Here is an 18,326-nt window from a genome sequence, read left to right as displayed (position 1 = left end):
GATTATTAAAACAACGACCTGCTTGGCATGCTCCAAACAGAGCCCTCCCCTTCACCCGGCCCACAACTGCCATTGTTTACTGTACCTGTTGCCGTAGCTGTTGCCATTTGCCGTTTGGCGTTGGCTTTTAATTGAAATAGCGAATAGCAAAAACAAAAAAAAAAACAGTAACAAGGCAGTGGCTAAAAATTATATTTGGATTACAACACGGTCAGCAGAGCTGCGAATATATCGTACCTTGTACATTGAATATATGAAATTCTTGGGCAATTATTGCCGCACAACGCAGCCTTTCGATACGTATTCAGCCGGTTGATTGAATAGCCAAGAGCATTGTGATTATGACAGCCGGACACTCGAGGAGTTCTATTTAAAGCACCCCGATCTCTGGGCATTCCATCTGTGTGAGCTCAGCTCAACGTCAATTTGGCAGACCCCGATAATTGACTTGTGAAAGGGAAATTCAGCACTGCTCTAGGATGGAACCATGACCATTCTATGCTAAGTGACCGCCACACCCTCCTCCATGATGCCATGATTCACAACTTTAAGCACATAAATTGCATTTAATGCTGCCCAACCAAATAAGCCAACTGCCATAAACGGACGAATCTCGGTCTGAATTATGTCGCCGGTCGGGTTAGTCAAAAAACAAAAACCCAGAGCCAAATAGAGTAGCTCGCTGTTCGAGGGAATTACCCAGGGGAATTGAGGCAGATACATCCGCGACGGGAGCGAACCAAACAAATCAAAAGTAATTCACACGCTCAACATGCGAAAATAATAAAGAAATACCGAAATGTTAATTTCGAAGCACTGAAGAAGGAGAACGAGTTCTAAGATTCAAAACTAAATTAAATTCAAATTTAAAACATTTCCAATTGTATTGTTTTATATTTATTTATCGTATTTAAAATGATACAAAAGTATGTAAATTTTCAGAAGGTATTATAATTTGTAACTAAACATTTACAAGTGAATTTTTTATTTATATGATTCTACAGTCACAAGTTATAAAATCGAATAATTAACTTTCACGTTTATATTAAGCAACATGGCATTTAATTTTGTAGACATTCCCGATTTGAATATATTCAACTCTGATATATGAACTTTTAAATACAATGAGACTTTTAAAAAACAAGTTATTTAAATTGAACCAGAGTTATAAAATTCAGATCTTGTTTTGCAAAAAAGCTCTTTTCAGACTCAGAATCATCGCTTTTTTCTTTTTGAGAAGCTACTTAAAGAATCTTTCTAAGAATCTCTGTGAACCTTCTTCTTAGGCAGTCGACAGGCGTCTGCGAGCGCTGAGAAAAGCGGGAGTTCAGAGTGCCCTCTTCGCAATCGTGACTGCAGTGGCGTTTGCTCAGCGAGCGAGCTTCGTTTGGGCCTTCGGCTGGGGAAACTTCGTGCGAGTTTTGGCCAACAAGTTGGTGCTGTCTTGCTGTGGGGCTCACCGTTAGCCGAGCAGTCGAAACACGCAGCTTGAGGCGAGCGGTTCTTGCGCGCGCTTCCAAACCGCCTAACTACCTAACTCTTTAACAGCGAGCAGCTACTAACCCACAGCAGAGGCTCAGTAGAAGTCGTTATCGCATCGAAATCGTTAAAATCGTCGCGAACGCAGAGTTCTGAGAGTGTTGTGCCCCATAGAGATTGAAAGACAAATGATATAATATTTAAAGAATAAAAAACAGTACATAATTGTGGAGAAACCTGGCTGGTTGATCGAGTGTAGGCGTTACAAGTACAATTCTGATTTGCACTTGGAAATAAATCCAGCACCGATCAGGGAACATACGGATACCCAAACGACGTATTGCACTTGGAAGCAGGGTAAGTGATCCCATCCCCTCTTTGTGACCTTGACATTTGAAGGAATTGATTTTGTCGTTCGTTGCTAATTGAAATGAATGCACGATCGATCGCAAAGCAGAGAAGATCGTTTGATTGGCACTTAAATTGTGTTGTACAATCATCTGGCTGCAAAATTGTTCAAGACAAGATTTTCAGACCGACTAGCGCCGAGGCACAGTTTTTAATTAGCATTCTGCAGTGTCTTATAAATAAACATGGTTTTATGGTGGATGTGCTAAACGCCAAAGGCCACTGAAACACGCTGTCCATGAGTGTGAAATAAAAGCTATAAGCTAAGCAAAGCTAAAACCCTGCTATATAGTACATACTGGGCCAAATGTGTGTTAGCATGTAAATTACAAAATCAAGTTCGTTGCCTGAGTCTTTTGTTTGGGCTGCACAAAAGGTTCTATGGCTCGGACATGGAATGGAAACCAAGTCAAAACCAAAATCGGCACTGCACTGGAAAACTGTTCAACAGCCTTCACTGGCCCTGGGAAAACCCGTTCGCATTCGAAATGCGTGTGCTTAATTTACACGAAGATTAGCATTAACGTTGATATAATTTCATATTTTTATTAACCGAAAAATGTCAGCCCAGTGCGGTTTTGGCCGCTTGCCTTGGCCAGAATTTATGAGCGATGTAATCTCCACTTCGGCCGAAGCATTCAATGCATACGAAATTCCCGAAAACAAGGAAGGCTGCCGAAATCTTCGCGATCTCGTCAAGTGATTCAGCCAACTATATAGTATAGCATCTTTTCCATCTTCCGGGGGTCTTTGGCCTATTCGCTTTTCGTTTATTTTTGCTCGGCTTTTGTTATGGATTCGCTATTCCCGCATCTGGAGATCTATGTAAACAGAATGACTTATTTGCATGCCAAACGAAAGACTAATTAGGACAGTCGCCGCTTCTTTTGGCCTGGCCCACATTCGAGGGCCATATGGCCAAAGCACTCAAGTCGCTTGGCCGCCCCTGAATTATGTCCACTTTAGCTAGAATTTTACACCCAATTATCCACGCAATTGTTAATTACGCATTTGATTGTGCCCCGGCGACGGACGGCTCAATTTCAATTGGGAGCCGAAATTAATGAACTCTAATTAAGCGGGGTGAAAAATATATACGAGTATGTGTATGGGAAATAAAAATACAAGAAATACGAACGGCCTTTGTTGAAGTGCTTACGAGTGGAGTCTTTTCCTGCTCTTTAATTGTATTTCGTCTGCATTGTAGTCGCCGACGACTCTATTGATTGGCATAAATCGGTTTGAAGAGTTTTCATTTCCATGATGTAATTCGGTGCTGACTGCTTGTCATGAATCATGAGCGATTGTCAATTACCAATTGCAGTGCGGACTGCCAATGGTATTAGCATAAACAAATCAAATCGATGACTAATCCAAGCGAACGAGTGCCAGAGAACATAACAAGTCAGATTTAAATTAGCCGAAAACGACAAGGCAAGTCATCTTCAACATGGCACTATTTTCTTTGGAGGCAAGAATTTTGTGCGCCACTTGTTCAGGCCTAAGAATAGACCGATGCCAAGGCCCAAAACGTGCTTGGCCAAATAAAAGCCGAATTTTTGCAAGTAATATGAACATTAAAAACAATGTCGGGCTATAATAATCACTCAATGGCAACAGCAACAAAAGCGGAAGTCAAAGCCACACGAAAGTGCTGTGCAACAGTTTGATTTCTTTAGTTTTACGCTCCTTTTTTTTTGTCTTTTCTTTTATTATAACTTTTTGGACGCCTTCCTGGCACGAAATACTTTGGTGAGAATTGCAAATTCTCAGCACTGCAATGGGAGAGAAATAAGTGAAAATATTATGAAAGGCGCCGAGGCAAGTGAAAATCGGAATTTATAATTTTCGTGTGCCGATTTTCCAACCGCAAAAACGCTGCCCCGAGCAGCTGCCACTGCCACTTTTGCTGCTGCTGCTGCTGCGGCAGCATTTGCTGCAATGGTGATGCAATCATCGGCTTGACATGCACATCGAGTGACAGAGCAGACATTGCGCATACGCCGCATTGTGCAGAGCACCACAAAGATGAAAGCCGACTGGGGAGTTGCTGGCCCGCCAGCGGAGCATCTCCGCATCTCGGTCTGAATACGAATCCAAATCCAAGCCAGAATTGGAGCAAGTGAGCAGGTCGACACAATGGCGCCGTCCCAATGCCCTAACTTTCCATCCATAAATTCAGCGAACGGGTTCAGATGCGAAGAAGATAGGTGCCGAGCCATTTAAATATTAGCATTTAGCGTCTTCAGGTTGTGCGATCTAAAAGATGAGTTCTGAAAGAAACCTTTGACAGATGGGCTGAGATACAAAGATTGCAGAGAAAAATGGCACATTTACAGTCTGTTTATAATTAGTTTATCGGATGAAAGTAGTAAAGTGTAATTTATCAACCGTGTGATTAATCGTGATAATACAGAACATTTAAGTAAGAGTTTTAAAGTAATTTATTATATATCAAATAAAAAGTTTATGTAAAGTTTTTAGTCTCAAATAAAATTATGAAAATTCTTTAATCCCAATTCATGCTATACATTTGAATAGGAAAAGAGTTATACTAACAGATCTCGTAATACCCAAGGCATACCCCACTTTGCTAATATGAACTACATATATCTGAAGACCCCTTGATGATTATGACACTCACACGTGCCCAGCGTCTGGGGCGACCAAGACAGACTACTCTTCATCCATGAGTTCCTGACTCGGATTTTCTTGCATGTTGCGTGCGCCTCCATACATGTATATATACTTATATATATAACATATTTTTTCATCATCATCATCTTCCTCAGTAACAATATGCGATTTAATTTTCATTTTCTCGCTGCTGTTGCTGGTGGTGCTTGTTTTGTTTTGTTTTGTCGCCTTGCTCACATGGAGTGGAGTTCGTCTCCATAAAGTGCCAACTCATAATAATGTAAGCCACAGATGCCCGCGCTATTTTTGTTGTTAATGGTGTTGTTTGTTGACAGACTTTTTGTTGCGTTGCTTCGAAAAAGTAACAAGTGCACAGCCGCCCGCGACATTGTGCAAACAATTTATACTATTTTTGTACGATTTCTTGTTTGTTTTGCATTTAAATCATTATGCCATTAAAAGACAATCTCGGGCGGTGGCGAATTAAAAGAAATGCTAAATTAAAATGTTTCACTTTTGATTGGTTGCTGAGTGCTCATAACTTGCACTGATTTAAGTCCAAAATACACATTTTATTACAGTTCCCTTCCAGTTGCGAAAGTAAGAGCAGAAATATTGCTTTCGATGATAAATGCGCGCATAAAATCCCCAAAACGTGTTCCAGCCGGACTTGTAAATGCATGGGACAAGTATGCGAACTCCAGTTTCAGTTCAGTTCATTTCGGTTCGGTTCACTTTCAAGGTTGGCTGGGGCGTCAAGAACTTGCAGAAACCGTAACAGCAGCAGCAGCAGCAGCAGCAGCAGCAGCTGAAAGGCGAGCTGCAGCTATGTTTGTCTTTGGGTGCCTTAGATTTGGGTGTGGGTCTCTAGATGACAAGTCTCTGCCACACGCGCTCCCATTTGAAAGGCAACGGCCCCAAGAATTGCATGGCACAAGCCACATAATTGCGCAATTGCAACTGACTCACAGTGTCCATAGCTGCCAATTAACCGAGTGCTAAGCGGCTTAGCCAGCGGACAAAGGAGTTCGCAGATCGCGACGAAAGACTTCCTTCTGCGCCACGGCCTTGGGGAACTGGTACGGGGCTATATGTAGTATGGTTCTATAAACTGATAAAATGCGTACTCACGCACAGAACAGTTGCCGCCGTTGCTAAAAATATACTCGCATCGACCTTGACGGGCTTACATAATTAATTGCAAGCGGATTGCGGTATGCGGAAAGTGTGCTGAATCGAAAGACTCAAGGCACGAACTTGACGCGCGCATCGAAAGACTCTAGATACGAACCCGTTGAGCACTTGCTGCAGCTCCCAAAAGGGCAGCTCGACTTTTAAGACACCGCTTTGTTTATTATTTCAACTAGCTCCCAAAAACCAAACAAGCATACTGAGTTGGCGGATTAATAAATCAGCAAACACGATAAATTATCTGTTGGCCATGTAAGAAGCTTTAATTATTTAATGCAGTTTAAACTTTTCATAACCAAAGGCCAGCTAGATAATTAAATTTCATACCCCTGTCTTTATACTTGTATACAGATGTTTCGGGTGAGTGTTGTTCTTGTTGCCGAATGCGATCATCGCCAAAAAATCAACATCACGTTCGGCACACAAAAAGATTTTATATACTTATTAACAAAAAAAAACTCCGAACCAAGACGAGCTGAACATCGCCGGCGATGGAGAAAAGAACGAAATGTTATGCGTATATATTATACAATATAAAACAATCTGGCGGAGGGAAGACAAAACAAAAAAAAACCCGAACCCCATTGACGTAGGAACCCCAAGAACTTAATCATATCGCTCTAAAATAGAAGATGAAACAGACGCAACTGAATGTTGCTCTTGGGGTTTTGACTTCCAGTCGCGAAGAGGTCAAGTCGTGGCTAGGCAATGATATCTTTGCGATATTTGGCCATCATTAACAGCAGGGCCCCTGAATCATGAATGAATGTGGGGTGGGTTCTAATTAAGCCAAATGTTGGTCAATTCATAGGAATTCTTGAGATCTCAAAAGGTTACGGAGTGTGTTTGTAATTAGATTGAATCTCATGTTGTAAGTAACTCAATATTTCTTAGAACTTTTCCCTAAATTTCTCATAGATTTCTCACTGGCAAAAAGTGTCAAAATCGTCGGGCCGTGGGCGTGTCTACCAAAATATTATTCGCCATTAATCTTAGCGTTTGCCAAAACGAAAACCAGTTATAATTTGAAATTTCTTCTAACCAAAACGGATCTTCGAGCAAAAAGTTTTTGGAGACAGCGAAGTGCGTGACACTTATCAGGTTTTATGGCCATTCTGTTCGTTAATTAAAGAACCAACGCCAACGCTTGCCCAAATAGAAAGCCCAAGTCGGCGGCTTCAATGGATCGAAATCCATGTTTGTGAATGCTCGATGGGAAACTCGCTCGTTGGCTATTAAAGCGCACAGACTGCAGTTCTGGGTAATTTGAAAAACATTTAAATTGGGGCACGAAAGGGATTGGGTTGTCGTGGAAAATGCAGGGCATGTAGTGCCCTTAATTCGATCACGCTTAGAAATGTCACATATTTTTGGATTGGGAATGGGAAGCTATGTTCCACAAGACCAAGACAGACTCACTTTCATTGCCACTGGCCGCGGGAATATGTGACACTCATTTATTGGTAAATCGCATTTGGCCCGCAATTAATGCCAATCACGTGGCTGACCGCCAATCCACCTGACAGTATGTGCCACTACTGGATTTTGTCACAAAACGCTGACGGCAGTGCGATGCATAAGCAAATCACACTGACTTTGAAGGAAAACCCCAAATGGCCAATTGAAATGCCAGGCCAGTTGGCCTGACCCGAACACAACAAACCAAAAAAAAAGCAATATCAACAACAACAACAATATAAATGCAAAAATGCGAGTAGTGTTCGACAAAGTGTTTAACACCAAACAATTGTCAAGGCATCGCCGTCGTTCAATTAGAGGCGGTGACATTGGTGATTCGATGGATCGACCCAAGGAGCGAGCTATCTAACAAAAAAAATCCAAGCCCAAAAACACCCATTGTTGCCATCCGTGCGCAGAGTTCATTGGCTTGCAGATTGATTGGACTGATTGCCTAATAATCTTTTCAGTGCGTGTCCCATTCGACGGGGATTTAATTTCGACTGCTAGCCAGATCCAATCAAAGTCATTCGCACCCGCAGGTTAATTGTCTCATAATTATTTATAATAATTTCGGAAAATGTTCTACCGTTGCAGAGGAAACGAATCAAGCGATCAGACCGACAAGATGATTTCTCGCCGCAAGATCATATCGCGCTCCCTAGACAATTTGGATGCCATCGGGCAGGAAGAGCAGGAGGAAGACGTCTGGCACGATCGCGAAAAGCTCTTCAGGGTGCGTTTCCTGTCCATTATAACTCATTTGATCTCTAGCTCATCCATTATCCATACCTATTGACACCACGCAGGATCACATCAACGAGGTTCTGTCCAAGTGGGAGCAAATCGACGACGAGATCTGGGCCAAGATAATTGTCTTCGAGAAAAATCGGCGAGTGGCCAAGGCCTACGCCCGCTCCTCTGTGATAACCATAAATGGATCTAAGAATGGATTCGATGGAGTGCGGTGAGTTTGAACTTAATATTTGACTATTAAGAACAACTTATTTAATATGGCTAAATCCACAGTATTGGGCTGAATGGCTTCGATAATCCGATGCGCGATGCGGAGACGAAGGTGATCAAAAAGTCCATCGGCGATGGATTCAAGATCAAAATGGACGACACCGGCAACATATTCATCAAGCGGTATGGCAAGAGCAGCATCTACGTGAACAGCACATCGCAGGGCAACGAGGAGACGGTGATCGGTGGCGACATAATCCAAATGCCGCAGATGTCCCTCACCGCGGCCACCTCCGCTCGACTCTTTGATATGAAGAAGTTCCAGACGAACATAAACCGCGAGTTTGCCCGCACTTATCCGGAGCGCGGAAGACTGGAACGGCAGTGCCTGTCCGCCGTATCGCTTGTCAAGTCGAACAACAATCTTATCAACTCTCCGGTCTGGATACTCGTGGTCAACGTGGTGGCCATGGACATGCTGAGGAGCCGCCTCCAAACGATTCCCAAGTCACTGGATGCGATGGGCATGCGAGTGCCGCTGACGAACAGCAGCGAGGATCCATACTCCACCATCGAAAGCCAAGTGGGATTGATCTATCCTACGCCCGCCGCGTCGGATGATTCCCAGAACTCCCAGCACTCGAGCAACTCCAGCAAGGGACGGCGCAGCATCTTTAGTGCCGCCTTCCTCAACGAGGGTCCATATGTGCCCAAGGTGGGTTCTAACCTAGATTACATTCTACCTGAAAAATTTGGGACTTCAAACCTTTTAACCTGTTTGGGAAAAAAAACTTAGCCTAATAATTCTTATTTGCTTTTTACACTTTGCAGCCCGACTACGAATCTGGCGGATCTTTGACGCCCATATATGCGGACAAGAAGCGACAGAAGAGCAGCGGGTCGCAGCAGCGGAAGAAGCAGGATGATCCGTACTACTGCGGACTCTTGGCGCGTATTCCCAACTTCATCAAGTCCTCGAAGCAGCCGTGCCCTGGAGGAGCCAGCAAGCCCAAGAAGGAGCCAAAGATCTCGCGGAAGATCTCGGCACAGCACCAGCAACAGCAGTTCCTGCAGCCGGCGCAACCCATTCCCATTGCCACATTCCACCACTCGTACTTCCCCTACAAACTGTATCCACCGCAGCACCGTCTCTCCCAGTCGCAAATGTCCCTCTGGGATGCACGTAGTCTGATCAGCGCACATGGTAAGTGACCACTTAATTTGTTAAGTGTATCTCAGTTAATCAGAACATTTCGCCATTTCAGAATGATCACTTTGGCTGGCCCTAATTTATTCATCGTCTAGCGTTAATTCTAAAATTATTTAGTCAAAGCCTACGATTAAGTTTGGTCAGTGAAGGATCATCGATTCACTGGATCACTGTGGAGTGCATTTCGCTCAGTTTTGTGATAAATGCAGCGAAATGCAGCCATTTAGCGTACGTCACTTAATACGCACTAACTCTAATTAACCGCAGTTAACTTTAAGTCAAGCAGAGAGATTTAATGATTATGCAATTTGTAATGAGTAATTAAAATTTTGCCATAGTTTCTTAAATCGTTTAAGACTGAGAGAATGTCCTAGAGCCCACGATAAGCGCACGGAGAGTTTGGCTGAGATTCAGGATGGGGGCAGATAATGTCATATGCAAATTAATTGCTACTTTAGGCAAGTTCAATTTATTATTTTCTTATTATTTTTCTGTACATACACTTCATATGTAAATAAGATCAAATTAAAAACATGTAATCGATATTAGTACGCATTAAAAAAGAGTTATGAAAGTCAATATAAGTGTTTTACTTTAAACGGGTTACAATCTACGCTGCTGAAACTGAATAATAAAGGTATTTTGTATAATTGTGTGTAGTTTGATTTTCATTTACGAGAACATTTAAACATATCTATATCTATATATATTTTCCGACATTTTTGCATTTACTAATTGTGTTTAAATATCGGAACTTAAAATTTATTAAACTGCTTTGCCTCTTTCTAAGATAAACATTGGTGGTGAAAAGTAAACCTGCGCTATCACAAGATTTTTTGTCTCCTAAATTAAATACATAATAAAATGCCGCCAAATTCGTCATCGAACTAAAATCTTAATGTACTAAACGGAGACCATATAAAAACAATCGATTTTCGGTGAGAACGATAACCGATTGCCAGTGAGTGATCTTGTAGCATTGAGGTTACCCGGTCACACTATCACATTGTGTTGCACTTTTTGTGAGGTTTGGATTAGAAAATTATTGGCGCCTCTTTTGCAGAGTTTTGCGACCGACTTCATTGCAATAAGGAGCGCCAGAGTGCGGAGAACATAGCCCGTGACCATGGACAAGTTTCTGTTGCGCAATCCCACGTGGAAGACGAAGACGTACGGATCGGTCGTGGCCAGTTCCGCCGCAGCTGCCAAGAAAACAGCGGCGTCATCGACCCGCCGACCGTTGCACGATTCAAATCTGGGCGACTTCAGGTCCAAAGCAGCGGCACCGTCTCCCAAATCTCTATCCCAGGCCCCGGCAGGTTGGCTGTGCATGCCTATTTTACATTTTGAACACCCAACCCAGTAGTTTTAGTTCCGGATACGTAGCTCACCCAAAATTCGTAGTATTCAAAAAAAAAAAAAAAAAACAGATTACCATGTCGACAAACGAACCGAGCATTACTAACAAGTTGCGTTCCCTCCTGCTAGATGACCAGGCGGCCAGGGATCGGCTGATGCTCAAGCCGGCATTAGCCGTCTCCAAAGCGATCAGCCAGCACCGCTCCGAGTTCCACCAGGACGAGAACGAGGCGGGAGCAGAAGGATCTGCAGCAAAACCAGATCCACCCATCGGAGCAGCCACGCCAACCAGGCAGGAAGGACACTGGGCCCGACTGCAGCAAGATCTCAACAGCCCCAACGCTGCACTCCGATTACGCGCCATTCGTGCATTAAAGTAAGGACAAAAATTGGTTATTGCAATTGTTATTTATACAACCTAAAGGTCAACTAGTGAAAACAGCTCAGATTCTTGACTAATCCATCCTTTTATAGCCATTTTATCGCTAATTTTGTAAAGTTAGATTCTTTAGATGCAATCCCTAATAATTCCATATCCATCAATAACTATTATATTAACAAGCCAGGTTTTTTTGCCAAAACCAAGTATTGATTATTATTATTATTAATTATTGTTTTGCAATGCAATCTAATCTGATTTGAGAAGAAACTGATCATAATAAAAAAAATGCATTCGCTTTTACATTGTATACATTTTTAGAAGCCCCACCAAGTCGGCATACAATACCTTCGATGTGCCTTTAGCCGAACAAAGCATCATCACGATGGAAGAACGCAATCCCCAGGAGCCGCCCTCCCTCCCCGAGTTGCTCAAGGACATAGTCGTATATGTGGAGGTGCGAACTGGAAACGACAATCGCTCTGAGGGCGTAAAATCAATTATTGCCAAGATGGGAGCCCAGGTCAAAGATCGCCTAACGCGGTAAGCTAAGGGATTACAATTGATTGACTAAAATATATTCAATTAAACATTTTTCGTTTGGCTTGTAGAACCACCACACACGTTGTCTTCAAGGATGGCCTGCTCTCCACCTATAAAAAGGCCACCGAGTGGAATATACCAGTCGTTTCCATTCTGTGGATTGAAGCTTGCAAGGTGCAGCTGAAAATATGCGATCCCAAGCAATTTCCAATCAGCAATATACGCATGTACGAGTATCCCGAGCTCTTTGGCAAAATGCCGGTAAGTTATTACTAATTGTGGCTTCTGTTGCATCATCGATCTTATTTATATATTCAAATGGGGATAAATGGGGCTTAAGAAGATAACTTTTAATTGTCACCATTCGGCTTTATAATTTAGCTTGCCTTCTCATAATACTAAGCTCACTGCAAAATACCCAATAACACATTGCAAAAATAGGCTTGTATGTACGTAGATATTAAAAGTTGACTTATCAAGGTCTTCATACAACTTTTAATATTCTTATCATATCATTATTTGTTAGGCCTAACAACTTCCCAAAAGCTTTATCAGATCTAAGACGACAATGTACTTTCGAGTTCATCAACTCTGCATTACATTTTGGTTGGAAATGGCAGCTTTAACTTACACTTCGATTACAAAAGAAATAGGTCTTTAATTAGTCTAATCGTTGACACTATCAATTTATGGCATTGCGGACACAGAAGCATTAACTCCACTTGAGATATGCCCCCAACTAATAGGCCATTCATACCGAGTTTATGGTTTTATGGCGCACATAAAGAACTATATGGAAATTGTACAACAGATAGCCGGCAAGAGGTCTTATCGACCACTTTTCCTGATGACCACGATCACAGTGGGTGGACTGTGGCCCAAAGCACTTGTGCGAGTACAAACATACATATCTGAAATGATTAGTTAATCCAGAAAATGGCGAACAGAAACGCAGGACCGCGGGCCGTCTGAAACTGCACGTATCTCAAACACGGAATACGCGCAATATTGGGAACTCTTCGTGTCGGACAGATTCTTATCACTTATCACTGGCTGACAGCGAGTCAACCAGCTGTTGTTGTTGTTGGCACTCCGGGTTATCTAAGTGAATTTACTTGCCCTTATCAGCTATCGTACGGCCAAAGAAACGGTCAGGAAGTTGTCCGGACGGAGACAGCTACATTTGTGAGGGAAAAAAGCGAGTGGGTGCAACTGAGAGATGTTCATTTGAATTCGTTTAGTTTATTACTTAGACATTAGACGGTTAAAAAAGACACAAGCTACTGGACGCCGGTGACAACTTAAAACCTAATTCACATGCACGTTTGTTTACAAATTTTCCTAGAACAGTTCATTTACATAACTCGCTGGGAATGCTGTACAGATACGTGTGCACAGATACACAATTGCACGGATGTCGTCGCGGCATCGCTGGTTGTCAAGCTTCTTTCTACAAAACTTACACTCTACGCTAGATTATTAGATTCTCGTTTAGGGCTGGTTCTGAGATTTGTACACAGCATGCTTCTATTTACAAGACAGCAGAGTTTTGCGTTAAGTACAGTGGAATCTTTGAGTTTAGCACTAGATTATGAAATCTGCGAGGCGGGCGAAGGCGAGCCGTTCGTTCCTCACGACAGCGCCACCTCCAGACACATCATGATCAGGAAGCCGGATACAGTGCCCCACGTGGCGATCGTTCCATTTCCGCTGGCATGAGCCTCCGGCAGAATGTCGTCCGACACAATGTATATCATGGCTCCGGCCGCAAAAGACAAGGCGTATGGCAGGATCAGGTTGGCAAAGGTCACCGCCACGGCGCCCAGAACTCCAAAAATGGGCTCCACCATTCCGGACAGCTGTCCGTACCACAGAGCCCGCTTCACGCTGAATCCTGCGGCATGCAGTGGCAAGCTGACAGCCAATCCCTCGGGGAAGTTTTGAATGCCAATGCCAATGGCCAAATTGCGGGCGCTCTCAAATGTCGATGAGTTCGTGGAGCCAATGGCACCAAAGCTTACGCCCACAGCCAGCCCTTCTGGAATGTTGTGGACCGTGATGGCCACGACCAAAAGCATAATCCTCTTCCACTGGGACAGGGCGTCCTCGGCGCGCTGCTGCTCCTCAGGCGTGGTGTAGGTGCACTGCTCCATCTCGTTGATGCTAGCTCCCTTCTTTCGGCGTCTCGATTCGCCGCTGTGCTGCACGCTAAGGCAGTCGGAGAAGCTGTCCAGACTCTTTGAGGCCAACCTATCGGGGGCAACTCCATTGCGCTTAGAGTCCTCGATGGCTATGTCCGCCTTGGCTTTTGATTGCGTCATCTGGATCATCATGTTGGTGCTGTTAAGGCCCAGGTATGACATCAATTTGTCGCATCCGTAGACGAAGATCGATCCCAAGAGGAAGCCTCCAGCGACGGGCAGAAAGGCGTATACTCCGTACAAATGGGAACTCTCGGCCATTTCGATGGCCGGCTTGAGGAGTGACCAAAAGGAGGCTGCTATCATTACGCCAGCTGCGAATCCCAGGGCGGCGTCCAGAGACCTCCGCTGGTTACCCCGGACGAAGATCACTAGGGCGGCGCCAGCGGCGGTCAGTCCCCAGGTAAGCAGGGTGCCCAGCAGAGCCTGCGTGACGGGTCCATAGCCTGGAATCATCTTGCACAGTTAGAGCTGCTTTTCCGTGCCCGTCACCGGCTGGTATGGAATTGTACTCCCGAGATTTATTCGCGTGTACACAGACAGGGCGAACAAGTTTTCTTAATTGTTGCGCAGCAATTGTTTACCCGCCCACAGTTGGAAATGTGCCACGTTCTTGGGCACTGATTGCTGGGTAAACAAAACAACTGAGAACCAATTTCAATGGAGTTTTAGATTCTGTGTATGTTTCAAGGGAATCTCTGGAACACTTGTTGCTGCTTATCGTATTGTTTTTGCGGAATGCTATTGCGTTTCGGGCGGCGGGGCAATTTCGGGGGGACGCGTAATACTGACGGGTTGATAAAAAGGTCTACTAGCTCTACTAGAGCGCGTCGGAAAGTGATGAATGAGCCGCTGACTGAGCTGACAGCCCCACAAAAAGCAATTTTTATAGGGCCGCTGGCTGTGTGCCACGGCAATCGATAGTAGTGTTATCGCTGGCGTCTATCGATAGACGGCGGCCGCTAGGGATGGCACTCGCAAGGCGCATTTATTCAAAATTCGTTACCGAACTCTGCTACTAAATCATTATTGCTCACCTCGGATTTGACTTGTAATTTTATTAAATATCATTTGATATTCATTTAACGCATAAGCGAGCACTATCGATTGCGACTTGATGGAACCATCCTCTTGGGCAGCGAGATGGTCTCATTGTAGATAAGAAAGTTTTCTATTTAAACAACGGGCCAGATATCACGTAGTTATGAACAAATAAAACAGTGTTTTCTAGTCAACATGACTGAAAAAAGTCGGCAGCATCCGCAGCATCAACAATAACACCAAAGGGCATGAGCTTGCTCACCGTAGTTGCAGCTACGCAGCGTTAACTAATTTTAAAATCCCTTAATTCGCAGCGCGTTAAGTTCATGCAGCCGGACTCCGAGTTGAATCAGCGACCCCGCAAACGCCAAGGAACACCCACATCCTCCAAGGACAACGAGCCAGGATCGACTAACAAACGAGCCCAGACCGGAACTCCAACAACCACCACACCAAAGGTAATTGGGCTCAGTATTAAATATTACAAATATTTATTATGAAATTGAGATATTTGAACTTTGTAGGCATAATGAGCATAGTTCTATACAATTAAATTAAAATAATCGTATACTAATTTAAATAGATATGTGTATATGTGTCTGGTAAATATTTCATTAACATCAATTTGTATTGCATAGATAAATTTTAGGCCCCTTAAATGAGCAATTCTCAGTAGTCATTATCACTACAGTAGAATGTTTCTTTTGATTCAAGTATTAAAATGTTTTCTCTTTTCAGAATGACATCAGCCGCTTTTTCAGAGCCATTAACCACAATAAGCCATCGGATGATGAGGCAATAGAGTCGCCAGCCACCAAACTACTCAACAGGTGTGTTTTCTCAATAATATGCCTGTACAAAAATCTTGTCTGCTAAATAAATAAAATCTTTAACCATAGGATAAGCAGTGGATGCTACACTCCTTTGCCGGCCGGTGGCACTCCCCAGCTGATGGGAACCAATGGTAGTGGAGATGCGGTGGCCCAAAAGGTGCAGGCCCAAAAGAGTTTGCAATTTGGAGAGCAGACGGACAGCAATACCCCCCAGGCAAAACCATCGAGCACTTCACGCCCACGGCGGAGCACAGTGGATCCACCGCCGGTAATGACGCCACCAGTGCGCACCACTCGCCGTCGTAGCTGCGTAGCTGAAATCAGCAGTCCTGCTGCAACGGATACGAGAATGACCCGCCGCAGAAGTTCGCTACTCACTTCCACGGTTATTCACGAGGCCGATCCAACTCAAACCGCAGTTGCGGAACCCAGAATGACTCGTCGCAGGAGCTCATTGCTAGGGATTGCCAAACAAGCAGAAGAAACCGCCCAAAGGCAAACCATTCAACCCATAACGGAGGAGCTGGCTCCCGTTGAAGAGAACAGGAATTCTATAATTATGGCCGAGACCAATATAATCAACAACACCAATTGTCTTGAGCAATCAATTGAGATAACTGCCGTGGAGGCAGAAGCTTCTTTTAAAGCGGACAGACGTGGCACGCTCTATGCCTCAGAATTGATGGACATAAGTTCTCCTCGTCGGCGCAGCGTGGCCAAGTCGAGCTTAGAGTTGAGGCAGGAAAACTTAGCTCCGAGGGCCAGGCAGTCGCTCAGCAACGTGACTACTCAGACGTCCTTTTTAGACGTTGAGCAGCAAGTGACGCCGCTGTTCAGCTCCACACGACTGCCCACAGGCCAGACTACAGGAAATCGCAGGCGAACTATTTTTAACATGGACATGGACGTGATCAACGAGAGCATCGAAAGAATGAACCAGTCACATCGAATGTCCCTAGCCTTGGCCAATAAGGCGGAGCTGGGCGAGTCTTGCCAAGTCCATGAACAAGAGCCACCGCAAGCAGAGCCAGTCCCATCACAAGAGCCCAAAAGGCGGCGCCTTTTCAATCCAAACGACGAGGTGGTCATTTCGCCAGCGATGAGCAACAGAAAGAGTCGTTTGAGCATAACCGGATCCGGATCATCGAGCTCGGTGCAGAAGCGTCGACGCTCGCTAGCCACTCCCGCAAAGTCTTCATCATCAGAGTTGTGTGCCACGACTCCTCTTTCCAAAGCCGTCACAAACAAGGAGGCAGAAAAGTCCAAGAGCAATACAGAAATATCTGAGGCTTCGTTGGATGCCGTTCCGGAAGTGAAGAAATCTACATCAAACGCCGGGGAAGAGAATGAGAAACCAAAGGGCAAATCACGTACACGGATTCGCACGCTAGTCCACACCAACATGCACCAGGAGCAGATCAACGTCATCCGCAAGGTTGGTAATACGACGGAGTGACCAATATACCATCCACATCTCCCTCTGATTGTAACCGTTGTATAGCCAGTTTTGCAACTCCACTAATGGATTAGTTAGTAGTAAACCGTACTAGTTTGTAAATTAGCATATTCACAACTCGTTAATGGTCCCATATTAATTATTGATTAAGCATAAACAACACTCGGTAGATTGGTAGCGCAGTAACTCATTTGTAAAGCCTCCCGCACAGTTGAATAAACAATATCCGTGGCGGTTATAAATCCTAATCGAAAAAACCGCCTTCAATCCCAGGCCCTGCGCAAGTTACGCGGCATGCGGCTGGATCCAACCGTGACCCAGCACACCACCCACCTGGTTAGCCTGGAGCCGCGACGTACCCTGAATCTCCTGCGCGGATTGATGCGCGGAGTCTGGATAGTTAGCTACCAGTGGGTGTTGGCCTCCATTCGGGCTGGCAAGTGGATCAATGAAGAGCCCTATGAGCTGACCAGGTTTTCGCGTGCAATCGAGGTAAGCTCTATGCTTTCTCACCAGTAGCTACTTACTAACTCATTTCCGTTTCTAATCCTTCAGATTTGTCGTACAGAAAGGCAGGCCTTTGGCGTCCACTACCAGTGTGAGTTGTTTCGCTTTATGGAGCCCTTCTATGTGTCCTCCCTCTGCCGACCGGTGCAGTTCAACAATATGAAGGAGCTGCTCCTGCTGGGCGGTGCCACCCTGACCGAGAACCGCTTCAAGGCCAAGTACATCATCGGGGACAAGCGGCGCGCCGAGGACGATCGCGTCTATCTCGATCCTTACTGGGTGCTGGACAGCATCACGAATATGCAAATTCAGCGCTTTGGCAAATATCTTATGAAGAGCGCCATTATCTCGGCCGATGGGATCCGGTACGAGGATCCTAGGGATCGCGATGAGGACAAAACACAAAGAAGGCACCTTCACGACTTCGTCGATCCACCGTTTGTGCTGGACAAATAGAGATCAGTGGGTGCATCCACTTCACTTTACTAAATATTTAAGCTAGGACACACAGAGTACCATTTTCCCACACTGTTTCACCTTTTTGTGCAAATTACTCCAATGTAAATATAGTTATATTTAAATCCATATATGTATTTTACGATCTTAGTTTATTTTCTAGTACATTTTTTAATTTGTTTTTATACAGATTTTACGAAGG

At 44.4% G+C, this 18,326-nt stretch overlaps 3 protein-coding genes across 6 annotated transcripts; 2 read left to right on the top strand and 1 right to left on the bottom strand.

Annotated features, from left to right (window-relative positions):
• Positions 1 to 1,469: 1,469 nt before the first annotated feature.
• Positions 1,470 to 9,926, top strand: reb (rebuf). The gene is made up of 6 exons (NM_136869.3): positions 1,470 to 1,836; positions 7,771 to 7,909; positions 7,983 to 8,140; positions 8,203 to 8,854; positions 8,971 to 9,343; positions 9,405 to 9,926. Exons 2-6 carry the CDS (start codon positions 7,802 to 7,804, stop codon positions 9,407 to 9,409), a joined length of 1,296 nt encoding a protein of 431 aa, NP_610713.2. The 5' UTR covers positions 1,470 to 1,836; positions 7,771 to 7,801; the 3' UTR covers positions 9,410 to 9,926.
• A 404-nt stretch (positions 9,927 to 10,330) lies between these two features.
• MCPH1 (Microcephalin) lies at positions 10,331 to 18,252 on the top strand. Of its 4 annotated transcripts, NM_001169652.2 has the most exons (9): positions 10,331 to 10,668; positions 10,838 to 11,084; positions 11,409 to 11,630; positions 11,699 to 11,891; positions 15,187 to 15,330; positions 15,611 to 15,702; positions 15,772 to 17,140; positions 17,435 to 17,653; positions 17,717 to 18,252. In NM_001169652.2, the coding sequence occupies exons 1-9, from the start codon at positions 10,476 to 10,478 to the stop codon at positions 18,122 to 18,124; spliced, it is 3,087 nt and encodes a 1,028-aa protein (NP_001163123.1). In that variant the 5' UTR covers positions 10,331 to 10,475; the 3' UTR covers positions 18,125 to 18,252. The 4 variants fall into 4 exon arrangements, with proteins under 4 accessions (NP_001163123.1, NP_610711.1, NP_001163122.1 ...); NM_001169651.2 differs by lacking the exon at positions 10,331 to 10,668 and having other exon boundaries at positions 10,711 to 11,084; NM_136867.3 differs by lacking the exons at positions 17,435 to 17,653; positions 17,717 to 18,252 and having other exon boundaries at positions 15,772 to 17,407.
• Zip48C (Zinc/iron regulated transporter-related protein 48C) lies at positions 12,855 to 14,732 on the bottom strand. Its single transcript, NM_136868.3, has one exon. The coding sequence runs from the start codon at positions 14,285 to 14,287 to the stop codon at positions 13,262 to 13,264; it is 1,026 nt and encodes a 341-aa protein (NP_610712.1). The 5' UTR covers positions 14,288 to 14,732; the 3' UTR covers positions 12,855 to 13,261.
• Positions 18,253 to 18,326: the final 74 nt, after the last annotated feature.

The sequence above is a fragment of the Drosophila melanogaster genome, chromosome 2R (assembly GCF_000001215.4).
Source record: "Drosophila melanogaster chromosome 2R".
In the NCBI taxonomy this organism is placed as follows: domain Eukaryota; kingdom Metazoa; phylum Arthropoda; class Insecta; order Diptera; family Drosophilidae; genus Drosophila; species Drosophila melanogaster.
The sequence above is the reverse complement of the archived record's forward strand: the minus strand, read 5'-3'. Positions and strand labels throughout refer to the sequence as shown.